The 18,870-nt window shown below is 39.7% G+C and overlaps 1 protein-coding gene across 4 annotated transcripts in view; it reads right to left on the bottom strand.

Annotated features, from left to right (window-relative positions):
• Positions 1-5,239: 5,239 nt before the first annotated feature.
• Positions 5,240-18,870, bottom strand: part of LOC105895330 (unc-79 homolog, NALCN channel complex subunit) — a 100,402-nt gene continuing 86,771 nt past the window's right edge. For all 4 annotated transcript variants that reach the window (XM_031571575.2, XM_031571574.2, XM_031571576.2 and 1 more), the window contains exons 35-50: positions 18,601-18,741; positions 18,438-18,476; positions 18,138-18,250; positions 17,939-18,024; positions 16,604-16,777; positions 16,444-16,512; positions 14,962-15,072; positions 11,203-11,307; positions 10,933-11,010; positions 10,735-10,824; positions 10,449-10,624; positions 9,686-9,869; positions 9,352-9,555; positions 8,343-8,420; positions 8,172-8,213; positions 5,240-7,970 (exon numbers count right to left, since the gene is read on the bottom strand). In XM_031571575.2, the coding sequence (XP_031427435.1) occupies positions 7,782-7,970; positions 8,172-8,213; positions 8,343-8,420; positions 9,352-9,555; positions 9,686-9,869; positions 10,449-10,624; positions 10,735-10,824; positions 10,933-11,010; positions 11,203-11,307; positions 14,962-15,072; positions 16,444-16,512; positions 16,604-16,777; positions 17,939-18,024; positions 18,138-18,250; positions 18,438-18,476; positions 18,601-18,741 (1,879 nt within the window). In that variant the 3' untranslated portion in view covers positions 5,240-7,781. The remainder of the gene's footprint in view (positions 7,971-8,171; positions 8,214-8,342; positions 8,421-9,351; positions 9,556-9,685; positions 9,870-10,448; positions 10,625-10,734; positions 10,825-10,932; positions 11,011-11,202; positions 11,308-14,961; positions 15,073-16,443; positions 16,513-16,603; positions 16,778-17,938; positions 18,025-18,137; positions 18,251-18,437; positions 18,477-18,600; positions 18,742-18,870) is intronic.

Genomic DNA, 18,870 nt, shown 5'->3' with positions numbered 1-18,870 from the left:
GCTTTCTTTGACCTGATTCAGTTGTAGGTGCAGTCTATTCACTTAAACATGCACAAAACAAACATGTATTAAAAATGAAGACATTTATTATAACGGTATTGTAATTGTACTTTTGTTCGTGGAAATACAACATTTTAATCTAATTCAACTTTGTTTAAGTTAAACTGTAAACGCAACTACTGAAGGCGACCTTCCTAACCAAATCGCGTTATTCTCCCACCCAATTTCTCAACAAGTGCCTTTCATATTGACATAGGTCTAAACGACCAGAGTAATCGGATTTGGTCTCTGTAAGCATCTACTTACATTACATCATGCTAGCTGTGTTAGCATTTGAAATGACAGTTTAAAATCACAGTCAAACTTCATCTGGAGAGAATAAATCTGACAGTACAACTTTAAGACAAAATGAAATATTCGAAATATCCGCTAAGTGTTCCACACTATAAGGTACACGCAAAAGTACAACCATATTTCACAAGTTTAAATTAGTTCTACAGAGTAAATTTTTTTCAAAAGTAAAGCTTAAATGCCATATTTTTGTGGGAGCTCACGTTTCTTTCCATAGTCACTCACAAGAGTAAATGTAAACATGACAACGCTGAAAGTGTCCGATAATTGACGCGTGCCGGTAATTGACGCAGTTAAGATACTGATCTAAGATTCTAGAGCTCCGCTGACTGCCTCAGAAGATTCCTGCGCTAGCAAGAAGCCTTTGCCTGCTACCTGTTGTAGCTAGCAGTGTTAAAAGCAGTGAAAACACCCGGACCATGGAATAAATTACATTAAAACATTGAAGTCAACTTTGAAAACTTAGCAGCAAGAGCTAGCTTCAACAGTTAGCAAGCAAAGGCTTCTTGTTAGCGCAGGAATCTAAAGCTAGCTAGTAGCTAGATATGTTACCTACTGGCATAACAGCGACTATGTCACGAGAACTGACTCTTTTTCCAGGAATAAATCAAGTGATCGTGGGTCAAATGCTACAATCACCACTAGTATTTAATCAAAACGTGTCTAATGGGTACCGTTACTTCGGTTCGTCGTTAAATATCAGTCTTCACCATACAAAGACATATGTAGCTACTTAACAGAGTTTGGTAAACGGTTGTCGTGAATATGACTCTCCTGCTGTCAAATCAAGACCAATCAGAAAAGAGCCTGTCCTCCTTTGGTTCCCGCCCACACACTGCCAAAAGTCATACTTTCGAGCGAGCAGATAAAGTTTTCGCGAGAGCGTATGATAAATTCGAGAGAGCAGACCAAGTTTTCGCGAGAGAGTATGTCAGTCTGCTAAAATTGAGTGCGCAGAAGAAATCCACGCTTGCGAAAACCTGAAATTCACTCGAATAGACGTTTATCGTGCGTGTGAGTTTTGGCACTAAACTGACGCCATACATTTCATTTAATTTGATTCACCAAATGTATAGCAAACTCTTAATCACTACTACACATACGCAGGAGCTGAGTATCACACAAATTTGACCATGTGTACACTGACATTTACCTGGATCAGGGAAATCATGTATCAGCATAAGCTTGCTACTGCATCAAGTCAATAGCGTGGATATTTATTTTATTGAGCAAAACACAAAAATAACTGGTCTGGGTCACACCTTGAATGTTTGAATGTTCGTGTTTCATAGTGAATGTTCCCTTGAAGCATCACAAGCACAATAAAGTGGACACAAAACATTAGCCATAAAAGCTGGGTTTCACTTTTTAAGCTTCCAATATACCAGAGCAAGGACAACTGCTTTAAGATAGAGACATTTCAATTCCATGGTTCAACATCTCTCAGGGAAATTCACCACATTGTTTTTAATTCCATTTTGAAATGAAAACCTCACATGGGGCTTAACTGTCTAATGCCTTTGATGAAGATACAATTAACTTGTAATTACTGCGCTCTGTAGGATTTCTGGAGCCGCCCGGTCCTTTGTGTCTGAGCATGCGCGACTAGGATCGCGTAGTGACAGTCACTATCGGAACAGCTTTTACTCGTTGGCGAGAGCTGAAAGACACATTTGGATACAAGTTCGATTCAGAGCTAGCCATCTTTCTGCTGGATTAGTAAGTAGTTTATTTGCTGTCCTGCTTTGTCTTGTCTTGCACTTGCTTGATGTTTGACTGTGTTAGCAAAGTTGTTGACTCACTAGTTTGTCATAAACGAGGAAAGCAAATTTCAGCAGGTTTTGCTCAGTTTAGCCGCTAGGGGGAGCTCCAAGCCAAAAACTCCTTACTGCTGCTTTAATTAGACTGGTTTAGTTCAAATACAATATCATACTAATATGTAGGTGGTCCCACCATAGACTACATTACCCAGAGTCCCCTTTTTCACCGGTATCCCTTATCTGCTTTTGACTGACTCTGTATTGGCCCGCAACAAGGTCATAAAACCGGGTGATGCGTTTTGCCCTTTATCACCGCGGCAAACCCGAAACTCGCTCTCTCTCGTTTTGGTCTTCGCTCCAGCGAAGTCCATTCATCAAATAGAGATACCCTACCTGCAGACGACCCCTCATCAGGACAAAGGACGACACGACGACTCATAGCTCATAGGACTTCTGATCAAAGTTCTAATCTATTTGAAATCGCTAGTTAAAACCTGAGTTTATATCGATATACTACACTGCAGCCCCGCAGTTTTATTGAATAGGAGAAGGCGACCGGATCCCTCCTCCCTGTTATTCAAGTCGACAAAAGAATTCTTCATTCCCTTCAAGACTCACCACGGCCTCCACCAGGCCGTACCAGGGTCCAGTTGACGAACTGCTTTAAGAAGGAAGAAACCCGGCAATTTCCCGACGCCTGCGTTCCACGCTGCTCCAAGGAAACCCGCAGAAAACATCTTGGTCGCCACGCAAGAGCGATCGAAGTAAGGCTAATATCTGGGCAGAATTTAGTTTTATATGTATGTTTTAATCTGTGTGATAAGTTTTGTTATTTGATTTCGTTAAGATTTAAATGCAAACTGAAATTCACAATCTCCCCGGTCTTTGACCGTTAATAATCTTGCTTAGTTCGTTTGCTAGTTAATTAGATAGGTTTGTGCAGTGGCGGCGCCAGACATTTTTTTCTGCAGGTGCTATGGGGGAGCTCGGCGTTTTAGCGAGGGTGCTATGAAATGAGGGTGATAGGCTATGTGTCACATGGTTCTCTACTACAACAATTCCCCACCATATCGTCTATCATCTGTTTACATGATTGCTCTCTGAAGCGTCTTTGGTGTCCATGAAAAGCGCTAAACAAACCGATTGTTATTATCATTATATAGGCTACTTCCGACTGACGCGCACATCCGCAACGGCCACCGACAAAAGGCATACAGCATGTTATAGAGTCCGCAATCCCAAATACTTAAATTACTTTAAAACACTAGGGCGTTAGGGTTAAAGTTACGGTTGTGAGAGTTAAAGTTGGGCGCCAGGTGACCACAACCATGTCAGACATAGAGAAATGAATCTTGGAATAGCAGATAGAATGAACTAAAACAGTCAAAGAGTCAGAAATACGTTAAAAAAGTATATAATATTTCAGTTCACAATCATCAATAATCACATAGAACATTATGTATACCTAGCACAGAAAGACTGCTTATCCTAGGCTAAAGAGTCTCTGATTTTTTTAAAAAAGCGGCTCCAAAAAAATCCCATAAAGAGGAAAAAGGCAAAAGTTAAAATCTTCGACAAAAAAGGGCATCTTCCTTGCTAATCAACCGCAACGAGTCTTCAGCGACACAGGGCAATCAATGCATGCAACAAAGCTTTCATTAATGTTACACAGCTAACAATACCTGAGTTACATTGTACTCCAACCACCAGACTGTTCCAACCAGCTTTTACAAAAACTCCTTTGTTGGACTCCAAACATGCGAGGTGGATATTTCTGGAGTTTTGATCTTCTCGGACCATCCTGAGCGTTCATGCTAATTTCACTGATGATTAGCACCCTCACCATGGTTAGCACCCTCAGTAGTGGTGGCGGGTTGACCTCCTTGACCACAACGTTCCTCTCCTTAAAAATCCACAACAGATACTGCTGGAATCTCTTATTCTTCTACGTCACTCTCGTTACTTAATCATTCTCCCAAACGTGGACATTTAGGTAGCAAAAACCGATGCATTGTTGATGTTAACTTGAAACTACTACGCAATAGCTCGCTTTCTCCTTCAACTGTCCTGTAACGTCAACATTCATGCGTGCGAGGTGAAAATTGGGTCAAAGGTTATGACAGAATGATTGCTCTGTGTCTAAAACAATCTGTTAATTTCAATCTGTTATTATTTTCTTTTGTGAGTTAAATATTATTATCACACAATAAATAATGTAGAATGAAATTAAATAACAATCATAAATAAACCATTACTTTCTTGGGGGTGCTATGGCTAGTCCAGGGGGAGCTAGAGCACCCCCTAGCCCCCCCTGGCGCCGCCCCTGGGTTTGTGCATGCACTATCTCTCTATCTCCTTCTCTCTCTCTCTAACTCCCTTTTGCATCACCACATGAACATATACACGCACACATTGCAATCTCAGTGTTGTTGAAGATTTTAGTATTGAATTAAGGCCCAGCTCGGATTTGTCCTTAAGGATAGAATCCTTTGTTCCAGGCATTCTATACTCGTGCACCTCCCCCCAACTAAATTTGCGCCTAAGCAAACAAAGTTTCCTGTCCCGGACCCGCAGCCGCATCCGGTGACTATCCTAACTCTAGTTGGGGCCTGAGACACTTTTGACTTCACGCACAGAGCATCCCTCACCTGTGCGCTTGCGCATAGCCTCCCTCTCACTTCCCCCATCTCTCCATACTCGCAACTGCGCATACCCACACACGCACCCGCTCACACACACAGACAGAGACGAGGAAGCTAACGCACCCTCCTCTGCCTTGCTGAAACAGATTACCTCATCTCCCAATTCCACTTTGTGCCTAACTCGATTTTGTTACTCCAGTGTATTGTTATTATACCTGATTTTATCAATCAAGTACTTCAAATGCCTTCACTTTTCTAGTTGTTTCATGAAGTGTTATAGACTGTGTAATGATATTGTAGTACTTTAGTATTGTGATACCATACTTAGACTGTAGCATAGTGATACAACTAGAGCTTTCCATTGTTTAGTAGTTTTATTATAAAATATTAAATACTAAATTTAATGATTATTACATTTTATGAGACTGATTTAATTAACTTAATGTAATAACCCCGGTTTCACCTACAAATACTAATACCATACTATTGATATACAATGTTTTGTATTTATGTGCATGTGCATAAAAGAGTAAATGGTAGATCAATACAGTAGATCATTTCATTTAAATAACAGATTGATAAAATACGATAGATAAGACACATACATAGTATTATTAGTTTTTTTGGATCAAAGGTTTTCGAGGGAAAGCTGCCAGTCTTGCTCATGTGTCATGTTGTGTGATGTGGTCCCAATGAGTGCCCCAATGATGTCTCAGTGAGGATACTTTATCTGTTCATGACAGATGACATGGCAGACATATTCAATTCTAATGACTGAAACAGAAAGCTCTTGACTAACAGAATACACACACTTTTAATCAAATGTTATCCTTCAGATATATTTCATTATTGTCATTTTAAAACAGAGTGCACTTTATCTGATGAAGGCAAAAATAGAAAAGAGAATAAAGTGATATCTGTAATGGGATATACCCATAGCCATGTTCCATGGTAAACTGTTGGTAAAGATTTATAACAGTTTTAGACAAATGATCAGACACCCACCCATTTGGATGAATGCCACTCCCCTTTTGCTGGAGGGCCATGATCAGGGCACAAACACCAAACAGAAGAAATATTTTGCAATGAAGGCTAGTTCTTGGCATAGTGTGTCCCTGCATTAAACTGAAACTGGGGAGAAGTTAGAAATGAATTAAGCATCAACAGAAACAGCTAGGCCTTTATCAAACTGCTTACATATAACAAACTATGTTCACTACCAATATCTGATGACCATGACGCTTGCTGACAAGCTGATGTTCCACTCAAGCATGAACATAATACGATGAACAAAAAAAAGAACTATATGATAACCACTCTAGAGCTAGTAAACTCATATGAAATAAGGGTAATGAATAGATATAGTTTGTTTTAAAGACTAAATATGAGTTTCAAATATCAGCTTTTACAATACACTTATGATAATTGTACATTCTTCTTTTTAAACTAAATACAATTATCCAGTTACAGACAAGATCATTATATTTGTGAAACAAGCTAATTCATTCTTAATTCTGACTGGCAATAATTTTGTTAAAAACAATATTTGTGTATATGCATTATCAACTAAAAATGTGCAATGTCCCCATTACAGATGCAGACAGCAACAATTAACTTTCAGGCCATCTTTGTGAAATGTGTTTTATGTTTCCCATTCAAGCTCATTACAAGGAATGTTCACCTTGTATGCTATGATAGATGCTTCTCTTTCCCCATGACTAGCTGATTGCTATGATAGATGCTTCCTTCCCCCATGACTAGCTGATGTTGTCTCTGCTATGATAGATGCTTCTCTTCCCCCATGACTAGCTGATTGCTATGATAGATGCTTCCTTCCCCCATGACTAGCTGATGCTGTCTCTGCTATGATAGATGCTTCTCTTTCCCCATGACTAGCTGATGCTGTCTCTGCTATGATATATGCTTCTCTTTCCCCATGACTAGCTGATGCTGTCTCTGCTATGATTGCACCATGGCTTATGGTTGAATTCTTTTGGCGAAAGAAAGGTGGGTAAAACAGGTTAACTGTGAGAGGAATTTACTACCTTTTCCTGTATCTGATTGAAGGATTGACTTGTCCAGACTGTAGACTTTTTGTTGCGGTTAGGCTACACTATAACTAAGGATTAGTTAGCTAAGGGGTTAGTTAATATTTGGAACCCTTTCTTGGTAACACTTTCTATGAAGCTTGTATCTGTAAGGCCCTACGAGGGCATTCATTATGTCTTATAAAGAAGCTAGAAGTACTTATAACTATGTGTTTGTTTTCACAATGACTCATAACCACTTTTATGATGTCAGTTAATTAATTGGTTGTAATTTAAGACAGAATAATATTATTATAAATATGTGGTCATTAGCCTGTGCCTTTAATGTAATTTATAATAAATAATGCTGCCCTGCTTATAACCATACATTATTATGCATGATGTATCATAAAGGTGGTTATGGGGTGCTGTGAAGACTTATGTACATAGTTATAATGTATATTACAATGACTTATGGCTATGGCTTAACTCCGAAATAGCAGTGAAGTCTCATTGTACATCTCTACATAACTTCAGCAAAACAAGTAAGCTAGGATGCATTATGACATTTGATAGATACACAGACTAATGATCACATATGTATAATTGCATTATTGTGTATTAAATTATAACCATTTATAATTAACTGACATAATCTATCATAAAGGTGGTTATTAGTCATTGTGAAGACATATACATAGTTATAATGAGTGTTGCAATGACTTATAGCATCTTTATAGGACAATATTAATGCCTTCATAGATACAAGCTTCATAGAAAGTGTCTTTATTATTGTCTACAAAATGTTTGTTTATTTCATGACCTTTATAAAACTTTCGGCATTCATCTGTTAACCCATGAAACAATTGTCCTGGTTCTGTCAGGACCATACTAGCCCTGTCTAAAAAAAAATGTATTGGCCCCCTGATGAAGGCCTTGATGAGAAAGGGCTTATTCCATTGCATATCCTTGGTCTCTCACGATGGCCAACGATGGACGGGTCACATTGGATAGAACTGGGAGGCAGCCTCAGATGACTGGATCTCTACCTGGGCCATTTTGAATTGAGTGCATTGGAGCCACTTGCGCAGGGCCTGGGGCTGAGACCCCGAGCCCAGGCCTTGAAAGCACTGGTAGCTAACTCGATTCTGGATCGCTTGGAGACGCAGGTGGAGCCCTGCAGATAGATGCTGGGAAGTGGTAGAAAAAATAAAGGGAGCTGTTACAGATCTGATCATACAATACTAATCAGTGTATAAAATGGTCAGTATCTATTTCATCAGAAAGGCGTGCTATTTTCTCCACCTCTTTCATCTTATTAAAATGGGTTGAATTCAAATGATCTGAAGCTAATTTGATTGACTAGATGGATCACACCATGGGAATGTTACCTTCAGGTTGGACTGGATCATTGGCAGCCACATGGGTATAAGCTGAGAAGAGATGAGACCAACAGAACATTTAGCATAGCTAAGAAAATAATTAAACCATATCACAAAAAAAATATGTATGGGTATTTTTCTTATACTGAAGAAAAAGTGATCTATCATAGATAAACTCACTTTAACAAATATGGTGGAGTTGCACTCTTGAAGCGCTTCCATCAGGCTGATCACATGCAGACACACCATCTCCACCATCTGGGGGTTCGTAAAAGAGTTATTTTGGAGAATTATATAGAGGTGACACGTTAAATTACCATACTGCCAACCTTTAATGCTGTTTTATTAGCATTAGCATTGCTAATAAAACATTTTTATGCTGTGCACCCAGTTCATCTTGTCTGACTGTGAACCCAGTTCATCTTGTCTGACTGTGAACCCAGTTCAACTTGTCTGACTGTGATTACTTAGGAGTAGCGTTGGTCGGGAACAAGGAGTTACAATTGTGTCTTGCCAGCCACACACGTGAATGTTTTAATTAATTATTGTGAAGGACGGTTCTATTATTTAATCATGCCATAGTCTCAACAATCAAGCAACTATTAATAGGTTTAAATTATTATGAAATGCAAATGGCATATGCAAGTTTACTCATTTTTTGTGCAGGTGTATTGATGGGGATTCCATTATTTCTGAGTTGTTTATGTCTTTATCTCTGTGGGTTCCATAAGTAGCTGACGTGGAGGTAAGACCACTTTTGGTACTTGGAGGTAAGAGCACTCTTTTTTTCAAGCCACTCATGGTTTCTGTCATGTTGATCTGTCAGATGTGAGTGTACAGATTTTTACCTTTTTGTCTCTTTGTCTCTCATTCTGTTTATGTGTGACTCATGGCCTAGAAAGCCAAGGTGTAAATGTGTATGTGACTTATGGACTGGGAAGCCAAGGAGGTGTAAATGTTTGTGTGTGTGACTTATGGACTGGGAAGCCAAGGAGGTGTAAATGTTTATGTGTGTGACTTATGGACTGGGAAGCCAAGGTGTAAATGTTTATGTGTGACTTATGGACTGGGAAGCCAAGGAGGTGTAAATGTTTATGTGTGTGACTTATGGACTGGGAAGCCAAGGTGTAAATGTTTATGTGTGTGACTTATGGACTGGGAAGCCAAGGAGGTGTAAATATCTCCTCACCACTTTGTTGTGGGCCATGAGCTGCAGAATGCTGGGTGTGACTCGGCTCCAGAACTCCAGGCCTGTGAGGATGGCACCGGAGGAATATTCTGTCAGGTTCTGGTTCTGGAGGGAAGGAGTGGCAGCAGCCTGCTCACAGTACACAGTCCACAGCTGTGCGAACATGAAGGCGTGGAACAGGGAGCACATGTGCAGCACTGAGGTCTGTGGAGGGAGAGAGAGAGAGAGACACATAGAGGCAAGGAGGGGAAGTGCAAATCAGAGGTGATGACCCTGTCTGCACTCTCTTCATAAAGGTATCTTAGAAATGGACTATGTATCTTTATTGATATACTTTGGACTGTTCTGGGAAGCCAATCAAGATGACGATGAGGTGGTCAGCGATCTGTGACCCAGCGTCCAGTGGGATGGGCATGCAGCAGGTGGAGCCCTGATGCAGGGCACAGTGGGTGAGGGAGCCCAGCAGGAGCCAGGACAGCTGGCGGATATGGGACACACATTCAATGAACTCCTTCGGCCTGTGGAGGAGGAAGAAAGAAATGCTTAGAAAGTCCCTCCAGATGGTTGGTTGGTTGTCAGTTACCTGCCATTCAGATGACTTTCACATTACACTTATATTCACTGTTCTCTGGTGGAGCACATTGAACAGAAGAATGTTTGGGCTGGCCAATCTTCAAACATTACTTCACAAGTCGTGTCACTGATGGAGGAAGGCTCATTATGGTCACACCATGTTATTAATGTATCTGTTTGCATTATGGTCACACCATGTTATTAATGTATCTGTTTGCATTATGGTCACACCATGTTATTAATGTATCTGTTTGCATTATGGTCACACCATGTTATTAATGTATCTGTTTGCATTATGTGCACACCATGTTATTAATGTATCTGTTGGCATTATGGTCACACCATGTTATTAATGTATCTGTTTGCAGATCCATGGTCTCAGGTTCCACACAGCAGGTACATTAAAAAATGTTGATACTAATATTCATGGTTTCTTGCTGTGTCTTTTGAATCATCTTTACTGAAGTGCATGCTAGCACATGTACACATACTGTATGTGAATAGGTAAGACTGATGTCTCTCACCCCTGCTGCAGGGCTGAAGGTGGATGGTATAGCCATGGCAAGTGTCGAACCACAGCCTTGTTGTCACGATGATTGCCCTTGCTTATCTCCATGGCCGCAACCTGGGCCAAACCGACCTTCAAGTTCCCCCCAAAAGTATCTTCATGAAGAGGCTGGCAACAAGCCTTCATATGGCTCTGAAAATTGAGAATATGTTACATTATGAAGGCTAGACTACCTTACACAGACACCACAGAACCTGAGTATCAGAAATGTCTGTCTAAGTATGAAAGGGGAGAGAGGTTACTTTTAATTTGGTCAGAGTGTGCATGTCGGCTATGAAGTCCAGTACTTCACTGATGTACTGTCTCATGCACTCCATAGCAGCAGTTGTACACTAAGAAAAGGAAAGATCCAATGACAGGGTCGGTTGAAATCATCGTCTGTGAGGTTACTGAAAAATGGCTCTGTAAATGAGTGTTGGATACAGGACCAGTGGGCTCACCACAGGGAGGGAGGAGATCATGTGTTTCTGCAGAATAGTGGACTCTGCAAGTCGGGTGCCAAGGTCTGTGCAAACAAACTTATGGACAAACACACAAATAAGGAAGTCAGTAGTGTTGCTGTCTGTGAAGCAAACTTGTTTCATGAAGCAATGCATTAAAGTGACCTTTAGGCCATCTCCATGAGTAATGATGATATGGATATGGAAACACTGGGCCAGATTCGTCTCCAGATAGTAAACATAGGAACAACAAGTGACCAGAAACATTACCTGGACAAGCAACAGCAGATTGGTGTCAGGGAGTGGTGACTTGAACTTTAATGCTTGAAGTAACTCTAGCACAACAATTCGAGACATATACGACTTGTCCCTCTCCTAAAATGAGGAAATAAGAATGTTGAAAAAATGTCAACTTAAACAGTAGTTGGAGTTCAAATCTGTCAAGGCAAAATACTGTAAGGATGTTGTGTTTCATAGTACATATTACATTTTATATAGTACATATTTCTCTCTCAATACATTTTGTGAATAAAGACCGGTATGTGTTTATAAACTAAACAGTTTTATAGTTTCACACACTAATCATGGATGTATACACAGTATCATGAAGGGGTAACAGTCCTCTGCTCTGGATGAGATTAGGTCAGTATCGTGAAGGGGTTGCCATTATTCTCAAAAAAGAGAAGTGAAAAAAGAAGAGGCAGGCACATAATCCATACATAGTGTTAGGGCTGGGCGGTATGACGGTATATACCGTGCAACGGTAGAAATGTGTCTACCGGGAGAGATTTGGCCATACGTACGAACGTTGGGGTGGCCCATTCAAATCAACGGAACTTTTTTGAACATTCTGAAGAGCCGTATAATACGATACCCAGTACAATTTTTAAGCACATAACCTGCAAGGACTGTCATGCCTACTTGTTGAGTAATCCTCGACTGTTGGGCAAGATTCAATATACTGAAAAATATGGACTGAAAAGTGTCTAGTGTAGGCATTTATTTTTCAGTATTTCAAAGTGAATGAGCTGTGAGAGCACAAGAACAGTGAGCGTCTAGCAGCGATGATCATATACATGTATGTATGTCAACGGCGATTACGGCCAAACCAACGAGATTCTAAGTAATATGGAGACAAAACTTTGTTTGCTACTCCACGTAGATCATAAACCCTTGAATATAAAAACGACTCAGTGAAATCGGTTGAGAAATATAAACGCTATCTATAGTGCTTTTTATCCAGAAAAACTGCAGCTCCATCATTTACTTGCGTCTGTTTACAGACCAGTCATCACCTCGTCATCACGTTAGCACGTCGCAGCAACGGGCTGAGGCGGTCAATGGAGCGTCTATGTATATATGTCTGTGTAATGGCTAACTTCTTAATTTTTTTATTTTAATATGTGGCCATATAAAGAAAATATCTCATCATGATTGCGTTAACATAAACATAAACCGTGATATATACCGTAACCGTAATATAAAATTACAAATACCGTGATAGAAGATTTTGGTCATATCGCCCACCCCTACATAGTGTCCATACAAAGTTTACCTTGGGAGATAGGGCAGTTTTAAATGTGCCCCTCGAAATCTGCCTAGCAACCTGTGACCAAGAAAAAATAATTCATACAGATCGTACTCAGACAGATCTACGCCACTAACGTTACTACTCGTTAGCCATCGCTAGTTTTCTACTGCTACAGCTCCGTGTTTCATGTTGCAGCCTGAAGTAAGTTTTGTTCATTTAGCTGCATGATTTGTTGCTGCTATTTATTTCAATCGACTCAGGCACCGAAATCTGCGTTGCATTTCTGTCCAGGTAGGTACCGGTTGTATTGGAACCGGTGCCATATTGGAACCGGTTCTCGGTACCCAACCCTATTTATAACAGTATCATTTATAGTATCATTGTGAACATTCTTAGTGTTTGTTCTTTACGTCAAAAAAGTTAAACAAAAAGAGCTCACATACGCAGCTTTGGAACTGTGGAATGTATGTAACACTTTATAATGAATGTACAGCCCTGCTCAGCTCATTTTAGCCTCAGGCACCTCACTTTTATTAGGTATATTTGTGCAGAGTCTTTGTACTTGGCAGGTAGGTTTTTCCAAGCAACTTTGATTTAAACTGCCTACGTTGCTGATAATTTACACCTGTTTGGTATAGTTGCTGACACGTTTTCCAGGAAAATATAATAATATATATAATCTTTCTGAATGTGGTGTTATTGTTTACATAGCCATAACAGCAGTGCTCTGTGGAAGAAATCCAGGGACAAAGTCCCTTCAGCAATTCAATGAAAGCGGCGTTTGGGGTACATGACATTTAGGAACACTGTTTTCTTTGAAAACTTGCCAATAAGGCGCTTTCTTACGTGCATGTAATGCACTGAGTGTCTAAGATCCAATGAATGCATTGATATCTTCCTCTATTTTGTGCTCTTTCTCTCTATATACAAATAAAATTTTTGGGCTTTTATGCCTTTAATCGACAGTGCAGTGAAGAATGTGACAGGAAAATGAGAGGGAGAAGAGGTGGGAAATGGACAGGAGAAATGACATCGGGCCGGATTCGAACCCGTGTCCTCCATGGGCGTCAAGCCCGAATGTGGTCGGGGCTACTGCTTGCACCACAGTGCCCCCCCCGTCACACTCTCAATTTGACCTGTGTCCATGTGGATTGACCATGAATCAACACATGTTTAATGAATGCATACAATTTGACTTGTAAACTTGACAAACTTGTCTTCAGCAGCATGGACGGATTAAGAAACCACGGGCCCCTGGGCCTGGACATGTTAAAGCCCCCCCCCCCCCCCCCCCCCCCCTTCGCGAAAATATATATTTTTTACCAACAATGTGTTGGATTTAACGGTCGAATTAGATACTTTGGCTATTGTATTGGGAAAGTAAACAGGTCAAAGTTTACTCCGTAACATCCACCTTCGGTGCACTGCCCTGCTATTGTTTCTGACATTACATGTGACAGGGCAACAGCCGAGTGATTATTTTCCAAATTGAAACTGATTAAGACCTACCTGAGCACCTGAGGAGAGGCTGAATGGGCTGGCTATTCTGTCCATTGAAAGAGCAAATCACTTTTATGTTTGAAAGGCGTCGTTCGGCAAGTGTACTGTGCGTGTGTGTAGGTCTTGACGTTCAGATTCTGCGCCTAAACTAGCTATATCGTATCGTCTCGTCACATGATCAAATAGAGACTTGACATTGGCGAACAAGATACATATTACCCAGCAATCATCATTGCATATCTGTATATGACAAAAATAACAAATTAAATAAGAAATTATTCATTTAATTGAATCAGCTTTTTAATAGTTTCTATAGTGTATGTACGATAAGCATATAATTGTTTTATAGATTGTTACTGACGATTTCCCCCTAAAGAATACCATGACAGAGACAGGTTTGCCATTTTGAGGGAATATATAGCATAAGGTATCACCAATAGGTTATAATATATCATCCTTGATCACTGTCGTATTAAACTAGCGACACTTTGACGTCCCAATGTTCGATAAAACATAGAAAGTAGGGTCTTCTTTGCCTATGAACCATCCGCGCTGCCTGCATTGTATAGTTACGCCCCTGGCGCTGCACTTAACATAGCACAGGTACACTCAATTAAAGCCATTAGCAAATAAACAAAATATGCCTTTTTCAACCACAAATAAGAGATACATAACAGCGACTTCACACAGAGGCTCTGGCTTAGGGGCCCCTTGAGCTCATGGGCCCCTTGAGCTCATGGGCCCCCTGAGCTCATGGGCCCCTGGGCCTGGGCCCGGTAGGCCCGTTCGTTAATCCATCCCTGTTCAGCAGTGAGGCTTAGCCACTACACTTCAAAAAGTACCATCTGACACAATTCTCCTAAAGAGAAAAAGGTGAAACCTGCTATAGGTACAGTTTAGAGGATAAATCATGTCAAAGATACAAACATTAGCATGTGGTGAAACTGTGTTGGTCAATTTGTGGTTCTCAGACTGCCCTGTATACCAGATGTACTAACCTTGTTGAAAGCTTTGTAGCAAAGTCCACAGAGCTCCACCAAGTAGGAGAGGCTGAAGACACTATACTGGATGACAAAGCTGAGCAGCTTAGAAAATGGTTCCAGAAGACTCTGTCAAGGGGAAAAGCCGAAGGTTGGGATTACAGTCTGTCCACCAACATTGCGTTTTAAGCAGTTTAATAGCAACAAAAGCATAAACAATTCAATATTGTGGACTGCTTGCTGTTGGCTTTTAATGGAGTTGGAAATATTTAATCACACAGATGATGAAAATGAGGAGGGGAGGGGCATATTAAGGTACTTCTGTCATGTATACATATATAACATTTATATGTTGTTGCTTTTTTATGGTAGTTGATTTGACGGGATGAAGTCATCAAAACTCTGTCTGTGTCTGCATGATGTAGGTCTATGACATCTAAGACTCATCAATCCTAGGGACCCACAACCCCTTAAGCCCTACTTTGGTCCTTGTGCTTTATATAAATACAAGTAATACCCTATGAGCTGTAATATTAGATTGCACACAGATGGCAGCAGCTGTGAATGTGTGTCCAGCTTAGCAAGGCATTTAAAATAATGTAAGTCTACACAATACAAAGTTTCAGACAATAGATAGTTTCAAACATTTATACGTACTCATCCAGTTCATCCCCATCTGGATCACATTGGCTGTATTACATCACTGACTTTAGAATCTAAAATATGAGGCAACTTCTCTCTCTCAACTCTGTCTGTCTGTCACAAGCACCAAATGGACAAAAGCACTGTGACATTTCCATCTTCCAAATTCCAGTAGAATGTGCTATAAACTTCTGGTTTCCTCAGCAAAAAAAAAACCCAAATAAATTGATTTTCCCAAAATCTATGAAAACAGGTGTGAATGAAACGAGATTAAATTCATCTAATTTTGTTCTGTTTCCAAGGTGACAATATTTAACAACCCTGGAAGGACTGCAAGCCCTCTAGGCAGTAGGTTGATTGTTGAGGTGTGGCTCCCTCAAGATAAACTTGACTGATGCAGAAACGTCCAGCAGATCAGCAACTGGAGTGGTGATGTGCAAAAGGACCCACACATAAGGGCAAAGGTCAATGCCCAACTTAGAGGCTTACATTTGCACACAAAATGAGTTGGGTCCTTAGATCCCCATAAGTCCTTAGTTTGCCCATGTTTAGGTCAAATGCTGTTGGGTGCCCAACTGAGAACCAATTTAAACCCACATGAGTGTTTGCTATTCAGTTACTTGTGAAATATGTATAGTACAAATCATTTGCAAAAATATAGTCACAGGGCCATGTTGTCTAATAGATTATCAACCCCACTCATTGTAAGATGCTTCAGTCAAGCACAAACAACATAATGAAATCCCATGGTGAAATTTGTTTCAAATACAGACGCGATTCTTAAGTGATTGAAACTATCAAATATGAGATTCTTGAGATGACTGAAACCATAAAATGATTACAGTATTCCACACTCACCCTGGTAACACTGGTGGCTGGAATCTTCAGCAAGCAGATCATCACCCTGAGGGCTGAATCTAGTGGACACTACGACAGATAGAAGTTGGTAATAGAATTAATCAAGGTGTTGATGCATGCGGACAGTACTGGATAAGTGCATAACACCATCATGTGATACCTTGAGAGGAAGCACTGCAGGTAGTTTGGTCAAGAATGTCTGGAAATGGCTACAGATGGAGGTCCAGAGGTTGCTAGGGACATCCATTGGCAGTGCCTCCATATAGGCTGCTATATTTTCAAGACAATGGAGCATGGTACTGCCTGCTGGGAGGTTCTTCTTGTTATTGAGACCCTGGATAATAGAGGAAAAACTTCAGTAGATACCATATGTATAGCTCGAGTAATAAATCATGATACTGTAACAGTAGGGAAAGATATATTATAATCAGCCTGTCTGTAAAATAAGATACAAAGGTTTGGTAACACTTTATAATAGCCATCATTAATAAATGGTAAAGTAATAGTTAATTACACTTTAGTTCATAGACATTTTACTGTTAACAAACAATTAAATTATGAAATATTGTTTACTAATTATTAGTAATACTATAATTGATGTTATTTTGTTATTAGTTTGTTTATTATAAAATTATTCATATATAAATCATATGTTGTATCATAGCAGATAAGAGACAATAACAATTACATTCTCATTACATTATTTTAGCTGGTTTATTGTTGCACATATTTTAATATTTGATATACTATATTACGTCTTTGTTAATGATTAATACATTATTTGTAACCCTTTTGTAATTTGTAAAAAAAAATATATAAACATTAGATAGATAGATATATCAGAGATATTTGTAACACTTTGGTAATGTCTAATACTTATTTTATCCATAAACATTATTTCAAGCATAGCTGGAGCAAATTAGCATTACTAATAATTAGAAAACATTAATTATGATCATTTAATTGTCAATAACCTGTAACTAAAGTTGAATTAACTATCAATTAACCATGTATAAATGAATGAGGTGTTCTTGATGAGTGTTCAAAAAGCACTCCATCAAATCCCATTACTTCCCATTAGGCCTCTTTGAGATGCAACAATTGTGACTTCAGCTCAAATAGAGGGCAAATGCCTCTTTTCCTGAATGGTGCCTTATGTCAGAAACATCACACAAGAAATTGTGTGAAATGGGACATCCATGTTGCACACAAACAAATGGACATGAGGGGTATAGGGCTGAAAGTGTGAGCAATGGGGAAAACATATTTGCTACTCTAGTAGATAGCTACAGTCAGAAACATGTAACTCTTCACAGTTGCTAGATATCAGCCATTATCCAATTAAAGTTGTTTAAAAACTGGTTAATTAATCTATTTCAAAAGAACATATTTTGATAACCACGAATAATATTAGAATACTTAGATGCTCAGATGACTAGTTTCAAAGTGTAAGCATAACAAGTAAGAAAAATGTTTAAAGCTTGCGTAGTCTTACCTCTAAAAGCTGATTTAGAGCAGCGACAGAACTCAACTCATTGAAGTCAATAAGGGAGGTGGCTACAGTTCGTAGGAAACTTCCATCTGATGACAAAACGTACAGGCTGAATTGTTCTGGATGATAATCTATGTTAGGGTGTGTGTATGTCTGTGAAAATATACATGTCAATATCTGTAGTATTTGTGGCCCAATGTACCTTTAATGTTGCTCTGGAACAGCTGTGGCAGGATGCCATTAGGAGCAAGCTGGTGTAACACACAACGCAAGAACTGTTTGGCAACTCCAGCAGCATTACCCGGGATTAGCATACTATAAACACAGAGACATCAAAATCCACATTAAACATATATTAACTTTATTACAGGCTCAAGGCCCACATATCCTATATACTCACACAGAAAAAATACTACATCCTACTACATATTTATTGCAGACATACACATATGGCATTATCACTGACCAACAGAAAATGAAAGTATACATACAGTATACATACCTCTCTGCTTGCCCAGAGAAATTAGTGCTGGAAGCCAACCTGAGTGTGTGAAGAGAAACAATGATTTATGTTCTCTAACGGTAAGGTTTGTTTGTGTGTGTGTGTGTGTGTGTGGGTGGGTGGGTGATAACTACCTGATGCTTAGAGATCATTGTTTGTTTACCTGCCGACAGACTGTAGGATATCCAGAAGAAGGGGAGCTGCCAGATCAGGACTTAGATGAATGAACATGGACAGAACCACCACAGCTAAGCCCAGTGTCTCCTCATCATACTCTTCCAATATAGCACCACAGTCTCGACACCTGACAAATACACACATACTTATACTGATGCCTTAGCTCTGCTTCATGTCAACACATTTGAACTTGTCATATATATTCTTTATACGACCCATTGTTAGGTGTTATGGCTGTGTTATACCACAGCTTGGT

The sequence above is a fragment of the Clupea harengus genome, chromosome 8 (assembly GCF_900700415.2).
Source record: "Clupea harengus chromosome 8, Ch_v2.0.2, whole genome shotgun sequence".
NCBI classification, from domain to species: domain Eukaryota; kingdom Metazoa; phylum Chordata; class Actinopteri; order Clupeiformes; family Clupeidae; genus Clupea; species Clupea harengus.
Note: the sequence above shows the minus strand (reverse complement) of the source record. Positions and strands in the feature narration are given on the sequence as shown.